Source organism: Electrophorus electricus, chromosome 8 (genome assembly GCF_041902795.1).
Source record: "Electrophorus electricus isolate QZ-2024a chromosome 8, ASM4190279v1, whole genome shotgun sequence".
Lineage (NCBI taxonomy): Eukaryota > Metazoa > Chordata > Actinopteri > Gymnotiformes > Gymnotidae > Electrophorus > Electrophorus electricus.
The window spans coordinates 2,985,001-2,993,445 of NC_137504.1; the positions used below are offsets into that span (position 1 = coordinate 2,985,001).

Genomic DNA, 8,445 nt, shown 5'->3' on the forward strand with positions numbered 1-8,445 from the left:
CTCTGGAGAGTAGAAAAGTAGCCATTATGTTATTAGCAGAGTATACAATTCTAGAAACACCTAAGCGATCACTCCATGATGTAATCTCTACGTGTGCAGCAGTCATTCCGTTCCAGAGTTTGCTGATTACCGACAGGTGCACTTCATTCTAATTAATATAATTATGAGGTGCTTATTACGTGATCCTCTGAACCAAATTGTCTTTAACGAGCAAAGACTGGCGTAGAGCAGGCTAACATACAAAGCTGTGAAAGTCAGAGTTATTCCCCCAAATATTGATTCATGAAATAAAGTTCTTTATATTGCATGCTTTGGATTTTTGATCATTTGTCATTTTCTGCAAATAAATGCTCTAAATAATATTTTTATGGGATAAAATTTAAAAAAAAGAAATTTTATTCAAACACACAGTAGTAAAGCCAGACAAATTGATAACTTTGGTCTCTTCATTTTCCCCAGACCTTTAACATTTTTAAATAGTGCTCTTGGTTTGGCATTATACATCTTTCCCAGTCACTGCTTTGCCTTTTCCTTTGAAGGAGATGGGGAATAAGTGTGCGCTACGTTCAGTGAGAGCTGCCTGATGTCCAGGCTGCAGAGGGACCTCCTACACAAAGATTTACTGCCCCGTTCTCTCACTGCTGCTTATTTATGTAAGGACAGCGTAGCCGCTGTGTTACACAGACTCAGTGATCTCTAAGACACTCCCTACAGACACGTTTAGGACATAATTCTTCCACTCCCTCTCTCTCTCTCTCTCTCTCTCTCTCTCTCTCTCTCTCTCTCTCTCTCTCTCTTTCACGGAGTTGCGCGGAGCAGACACAGCGGAGGAGACGGCCAGGCGTTGCGGATTGTTAGTGGCCCCTAAAACCCTTTCTAATGTTAAATGACCAGGTGTTCTCTGGGTCGGGAGAGGAGAAGAAGCAAGAGGGAGCTTTGTTGACTTCAAACAAAGCTCAGCAGCCAATGGGAGTGCAATGCCAGGCTGGGGGAGGGACACCATTAGACGGAAAGCGTGTACTGGTGAGCCCATGTTTAGCACAGGTTCAAGGAGGATTGAGATTGTTACTGGTAGATTCACTGCACTGGGCACTGAGGGAGGCAGACCAAGAGGACAGTCCGGGACAAGGCCGTGGTAGGTTTGAGCTGACTAAGACTCCAGCCATACCCAAAACAACAACATTACACAGAATACATGCCCATCACTGCCATAGAGAGTGTATTCACAAGGCCTTATGGGAAATGTATGCCATATACCACCAGAAATCCCAACATGCCATTTGTTAGACGGGGGGGGTATGAATTTGCTGCCAGTGCAAAAAGAACAAAGTAGCCTGTTGATGGATGTGCTAAAACACATCAAATCTATTTGCAAAGAGAATACAGAAGGATCTTCTCCCAGAATGATGCCTCCTTGGTTTACGAGGGAACAGAGACATGTAAAATTAAATCATCCTTGCAATGACTACACTTACACTTCAAATAAGGCCCTTCCTGTGTTTGTTTGTCAGAGGAAGGAGTCTTGATAAGTTTCAAGTATCACGGTTGCTGCTGTGTAGTTTCACCAGGGAACTGGAGAAGAGAAAAGTATTGATTGGCTGCGCAGAGGATGTGTCAGGAACGATGTCAATAAATCGGGCCTTGTGCTCTCTGTGGTTATTTCAGCCACTTGATAACAAATGGCCGAGTTCTATTTGAAAGCTGCTCCTCCTCCCTATATGTAACCGGTGGAACCCATTGTGCTAAAAAAAGGATATTTCAAAAGGTAAAAACAAGCGCATAACATGTAAAGCAGCAGGAATAATCCCAATTTCTCACACGCAGATATCGATGACTCGAAATTCTTTGGCTCATTGGTGGTCAACAGTACGTTCACACACAATAAGACGGGTTGCCAGATCACGTTCGATGATGACTACAGCGCATACTGGGTCTATTTCATCAACTTCCTCGGAACGCTGGCCGTTTTGCCGGGCAACATAGTCTCCGCCCTCCTCATGGACAAAGTTGGGCGGCTGAGCATGCTGGGTAAGCAGATCGATCCTGGAACACAGTAGTTAAGGTACTGGACTTGTAATCAGAAGGTTGCCAGTTCAAGCCACCACTGCAAAGTTGCCACTGTTGGGCCCCTGAACAAGACCCTTAACTCTCAACTGCTCAAGTTGTACTCAGTCATACTTGTAAGTTGCTTTGTATAAATGTGATAACTGTAAATGTAAAAAAAATGTCAGAAATAGCCTACTGAACTCTGTATATACTGCATACTGGCCCCTGTAGTAGTATACACTATGCAACAAACGCAAGCAACACTGAGGTCACACAAATGTATGATGGTTCTGCCCACTTGTGAAAGATTTTCACAACTGTGTGACGGGATGCAGCTCTGGCCGTTTACCGGAATGTTTGGCTTGAGTAGTACATCATCCAGGAACCGTTCACGTGCCAGAAAAAAAAATGTTGGTCAAGTACTGAATATGGCATACTGATCTGGGGCCCAATCGGGCCCGTGTCTGTCCAGGACATGTATCTGTGCAGGAGCTAGCTAGATTACACACAGTGGTTGGCAGTAAAGGCTGCAGTGAACACTGAAAAGAAACTGTAATTAACAGTTATGTGGGTGACAACACATAAGAAACAGATCCTAGTTTTTGCAACTAGGTACTAAGCGATTGTTTAGATTAGTCTTCTAATCTCGCTTGCATTTCATGTGAGATAAAGTTAATGTTGACGAGCATCTAGGTCGTTACTCATTTGTTGGGCATTTTGCTTAGTTTTTAAAATGTTTTGCTACCTTGAATCTGCAAACAAAAATCAGTATATTAATCATTCAAAAGCCTCCTTTGTTAGTTAGCTGACACTATCTATGTAACATAAAAATTAGCCATGTTTTAACATATCAACAATTTCTCAGTCACTTTGGGAGGAACAGAGCCAGCTACGTCATTCTCATTGAGAGCAAGCTACAAGCATACATGATTCTCCAGTTTTATCAAGGGTAACAGTGGGGATCTTTTATGAGTGACTATATCCCCATTGCTGAAATGCACATATTCAAGAAATATTCCAAAATATTCCGAAATGTTTCGAAAGGGACTTCATGTTTAACAGCTGCTATTAGTTTTTGGGCCAAATTCTTATTTGCTGTGTTTGTCTTCTTTCCATCTTTCTTTTATGCGTGATTTCACCTGTTTGCTAATACTGCTTGCTAGAGACCTTCACCGTATCTCCTGTCTGTCTTCAACCTTCCGGCTTGTTCTTCAGGAGGCTCCATGGTGTTGTCTGGTATCAGCTGTTTCTTCCTGTGGTTCGGCACCAGTGAATCCATGATGATCGCAATGCTGTGTCTCTATAACGGCCTCAGTATCTCTGCCTGGAACTCACTGGACGTAGTCACGACTGAGCTATATCCCACCGACAGGAGGTACCACACACACACACACACACACACACACACACGCCCACACACACATACACAGACTCCTATCAACAGGAACATCACAGACAGAGGCTCCACAGTCATCTATCAGAAGGCACATGGGCTAGTCCCCATAACCTACAGACAGCATTCACAAACACTCACAGACCAATAGATATTAGTATTTAGAATGCAAATACATTGGTTCAACTTTTTTTTACCTGTGTGTGTGTGTGTGTGTGTGTGTGTGTGTGTGTGTAGGGGCACCGGGTTTGGTTTCTGTAATGCGATGTGTAAGTTGGCAGCTGTGTTAGGTAACCTGATCTTCGGCTCCCTGGTGGGAATCACTAAAGCTATCCCAATCCTGCTGGCCTCCGGCGTGCTGGTTAGCGGCGGCCTCGTGGGACTACGACTCCCAGACACCCGTTCCAACGTCCTCATGTGACGCCCACCTCTGACCCTTCACCTCGAACCACTGAGTTGCCACAGAAACGAGGACATTCCAGGTTGGGGCAGGTGCATCAGGCCAAGACATCAACACATGAAATTGTCTTTTTATTTCCTGAGTAATTTACCCGGTGTTAGATTCTCTATGTGTTTGTTTGTTTGTTTGATTATGTAACTTATTTATTAAGTTATAATTGACATTTTGAATTTGCCTCAGTCTAGACCAAACATATTGAGGATTCTTTAAATGCCACAGATGAATCTTCCTTGAATCATATTGAGCCAAAATTAAGATGTTTGATCTCTCCTGGGCATTTGACAACATAATGTATGAAAATGTTCTGTAAAAGTTATTTTAACTTTTGTTTTTATTTTATGATGCTTGACTGTGCACAAAATAGACAGCCTCGTAAACCTGCGATGGTTCCTGAGATTTAAAAAAGAAAACATAGAAAACATGAAGAATAATAACAGCAGCTGCGTGTGTTAGCATAGGCTAAGCCTCTGCTCGTGTCTGGTGTCCGTTCACATTCCTAACACGGGCTGGACAGACGGCGCCTCTGTTGTTCCTTGCGTGGGTGATCTGAAGCTGCGAGAAGAACTCTTAAAAGCTCTTTATTGCAGCACAATGCTTTAGGCTTAGTTCTCGTCTGTGTGGCCGTGTGGTCAGTGCGAGCTTACTGAGTGCAAGGGCCTTGATTTATGAAATTTTCTACCTGACATTTTCACTTCTTTCGCTCGCTGTCTGTCTCCCTCTTTCTCTATATGTGTATATAGAAAATAAATAAACAAACAAACAAATAAATAAATAAATAGATAAATAAATAAATATATATACACCCACATATAGAGAAAGTGAAACAGACACAGACACACACACACACACACATACACACACACACACACACACACACACACACACACACACACACACACACACACACACATATAGAGAAAGAGAGACAGACAGATATATATATATATCTCCCCATCTTCATTCTTGGTCTCTGTTTGTCTCCCTCGGTCTGTCTTTTCTCCATCTCCTGCAATAGTGTGTGTGTGAGTGTGTCTTTGTGTGCGTGTGTGTGTGTGTAGAAAAAAGGCCCGTGCCCCCGCTGCTATGGTCTGGTGATTCTCAGTCATATTGCTGTGTGTCTCTTTCATGATCTGTGATCTCCTCTAATCACGGAATGGCCTTTCTCTCAAAACTGTGCCTCCCCCCCCCCCCCCCCAAAGGAAAATCAACCTTCCATCTATGCTATTTTGTATGCTCGTTCTGCTTCATGGTGTTTCATTATGCTCTCTATGTGTGTGTGTGTGTGTGTGTGTGTGTGTGTGTGTGTGTTAGGACCCAGCAATGCTGATAATAGTCTGGCTTTTGTATCCCCTAGTGTGCTACTGTTGTGTTCCACCTGCAGACGCACTGCATTGTAAAGAAATTAGACAGTTGCTTGACCGATTTGTTCACCCTGGTCTGTTCATCTAGGCATAAGACGCTTGCATAGGCTTACATGATGTGTATCTTCCAAAGGCCACGTTTACTGGCTGGTTTTTTTTGTTGTTTGTTTTTTTTTGCAACTCCAAAAAGAGTGATAGGTCTCCTGTCCAATCAGAAATCCCTCTGTAAAATCTAGGGCGGCGCCGGGCGGTAGTTCAGACCAATAGGCTGCTTCCGTGGGATATGACCCCTGTGATGTCATCGTTCTTCACCCAGCCAGGGCAGACCTGGGCAGACATTTAGCCATCTCGTGGAGAAACAGAGGGATGGACATCATGTGGTGACTGTAGCCATGACGACCGATAAGCCATGGACACCAGGCCTGCTTTTCCACCCATGTACTGGCCCTACTGCTGCTATTTTCCAGAATTTTGGAAAGATAAATATAGTTTCACTGTGTGTGTGTATATGTCGTTAAGAAGGACACAAATCCTTAATGAAAACCTTTCTTTTCAGATCTTCATGTGCCATACAACATGTTTCCAGTACAGGGTTAGAATAGTTTTTAACTTTATTAGCTTGTTGTGCTGTGTGCGTATCAATATATTGTGACCGTTTTATTTTCTTACCTAATGGGTTCATTAGTTTGTTGGGTTTTTTAGGGAGTGTGCGTGTGTGTGTGTGTGTGTGTGTGTGTGTGGATGCCTTTTATGGAGTGTTCTCTTTGAGTAAAAGCTACACTGGAACGGTGACGCAGTGAAACACTGCTGCTGAAATCCCTGCTCTGAAGAGCTGGTGGCAGAATATTTGGCAATACTCCCTACTCCCTACATAGTGCACTATATAGGGTGTAAATACCTAGTGCACTAAAGAGAGACTGGGCAGATCAAATCTTAATTTGGACCGGAGGCCATAATAAACTGATCAGTAGACCATCCATCTCCATTACCACAGCAAACAGACGGTAGTGACTGAACATTTCTCCAACTCCCGTACTGAAGTAGTGCATGTTTTGTGTGTTTCCTCTCTGTAAGCCGAGCCTTTCCTGAGAAAGCACAAAGCCATTGCTTTGGGGAGTCTCAGGGCTGAGTCCAGATCGCCACAGAAGGGGAACCCTGAAAAAGAAACACATCACATTCACGTCTCACCACATCGCGTTTAGTATCGATGAACATGAAGGTTACCACGTTGCTTTCAGCATATATCCAGACCGATGGTTCGCGTGTTTGCATAAACTCAAAAAGATTTGTCCGTCTGTCTTCTAATAACACGCTAATAAAACCAACGCTTTTCTTTTCCGATGACTCTTGCATGTATGTTATGGAGATTTCTCTTGATAATTCCGCTTCGTGTGTGTTGTGTTTTCCGGAGATGGAGAGATGAGTGTCCTTTTAACGTGTCCTGTAGGTGGGGGTCTCCGTCGTGTGATATGGTTGAGTTCAGCATGCCGACACTGGATTTGGTCCTGTTGGTCTCTTAAATGTCTGTAAAGTCATTTGCCAAAAAAAAAAAAAACTTTCCTTGATATGATTTATTTCGAAGTGAGAGAAAGCCGTGTAAGTTGTAGATCATTTAGAAGTGGATTCGTTTTGGATCCAAGTGTATTGAAAATTAAAGACTTTCAGTCTCTGTAAGAACGAACAGGTGTCTCTTGTTTTATTTACAGTGCATTACAACGATGTGGTCGTTTTATTTAAGAACTCGGCGAATTTCCCAATACAAAAGAAGAACAGCCTGGCCAATTTTACGCAACAATGTGACTGCAGTAAAAGTTCATTATGAGTAGCAGTCTAGGAGGCCTAACCCTAACCTTAACCCTCCAAGCTACACAAAACCAGTGCAATTCTGATTAAACCTCTTGCTGGGTGTTGTACATGTGCTTAATTCTGTTAAGTAGTGTTGTTATTGTAAAACCTTACAAATCACAGTGATCCGAATGACTCAATCAAGGATAACCCTTTCCTCGGTCCGTGCTGTTTTATGCCTTAAAAAAGAGTGAACAGCGCGGTTCACATTTATTTGTTTCTTTACTTACTTATTTAAACTTTTTTTTTTTTTTTTTTTTTGGGAAAACGTGGAAATGTCAAGATTGGCAGGTCACTGGATTTACAGTACATTTAATGTCTTTCCCTCGAACCTTTATCAACACCCTTATTTATTAATGTTCTTCGATAAATTGCAGAAAAAAATATTTTGAGAGGACTTGTTCATTGATACAATGGAAGCTGGAATGTTTCGTTCGCATAGTCACCACGAGATGGCGCCCACGTGTTCGTGTAGCCTGCACATGTGGCAATCTGGCAAACATCACGCTGTCCTCTGTCTCGGTAGGGGACATGTGGACACCCCGGCCCTCTATCATCAAGGTATTACTGTCAAAATCAAATTCATGTAAATCAATACAAATACATTAAAATATGCTTAGACACATTTTCAACAAGTGAAACAAGTCCAAGTGCTCTGTTCAAATGACGCAAAGAAGAAACTCTGCAAAAAGGTCAAAGAAAGCTGTTCAAGGTCATTGGAAGTTGGAAGTGAAGCTTTCTAAAATCAAGGAATCCGCTTCGGTTTCTCTCCCTGAATAAACAGGTAATACACTTCTATGGAACCTCCACATGTCGGATGATTAATGTTGAACACTTGTAGTTTTGCGGCGCGGTTGGTGGGGGAAAAAGAAAATTAATAATCTCTATGGTACTGGATTCGGTAAGGGAAGAAAGTATAACGTTAACTAGACTAGTTTATTAAATATTTTAGTATTTCAAATACACAACTATTGATCCCAAAAGTACATTTACACAAATTACATACATTTTTCTTACTCCTGTCTAATACAAATGGAAAAATACTTAATTAATTAAAATACATATTACAATATGTTACAATACAACATATTACAATGTTGTAATACAACATATTAATATGATTACAATAATATGATTACAATATGATTACAATGTAATACAACATATTAATATGATTACAATAACAAATAGCCGGTGCAGCGATACTGGGTCCAAGCACAGTCTCGCACGTCTGACATGAAGCAAAGTGGACTTAGACACCATCCGCCATAGACAAATGAAATAAAGTGTTTTGATGAACGGCAAATTTGACTGAGGAGCTTGCTAGGTTAATACAAATG

The 8,445-nt window shown here is 41.9% G+C and overlaps 1 protein-coding gene across 1 annotated transcript in view; it reads left to right on the plus strand.

Annotated features, from left to right (window-relative positions):
• Positions 1 to 6,941, plus strand: part of LOC113573687 (synaptic vesicle glycoprotein 2C) — a 42,063-nt gene extending 35,122 nt beyond the window's left edge. Inside the window, exons 11-13 of the mRNA XM_027004101.3 lie at positions 1,825 to 2,028; positions 3,262 to 3,421; positions 3,677 to 6,941. Coding sequence (XP_026859902.2) covers positions 1,825 to 2,028; positions 3,262 to 3,421; positions 3,677 to 3,860 — 548 coding nt within the window. The 3' untranslated portion in view covers positions 3,861 to 6,941. The remainder of the gene's footprint in view (positions 1 to 1,824; positions 2,029 to 3,261; positions 3,422 to 3,676) is intronic.
• Positions 6,942 to 8,445: the final 1,504 nt, after the last annotated feature.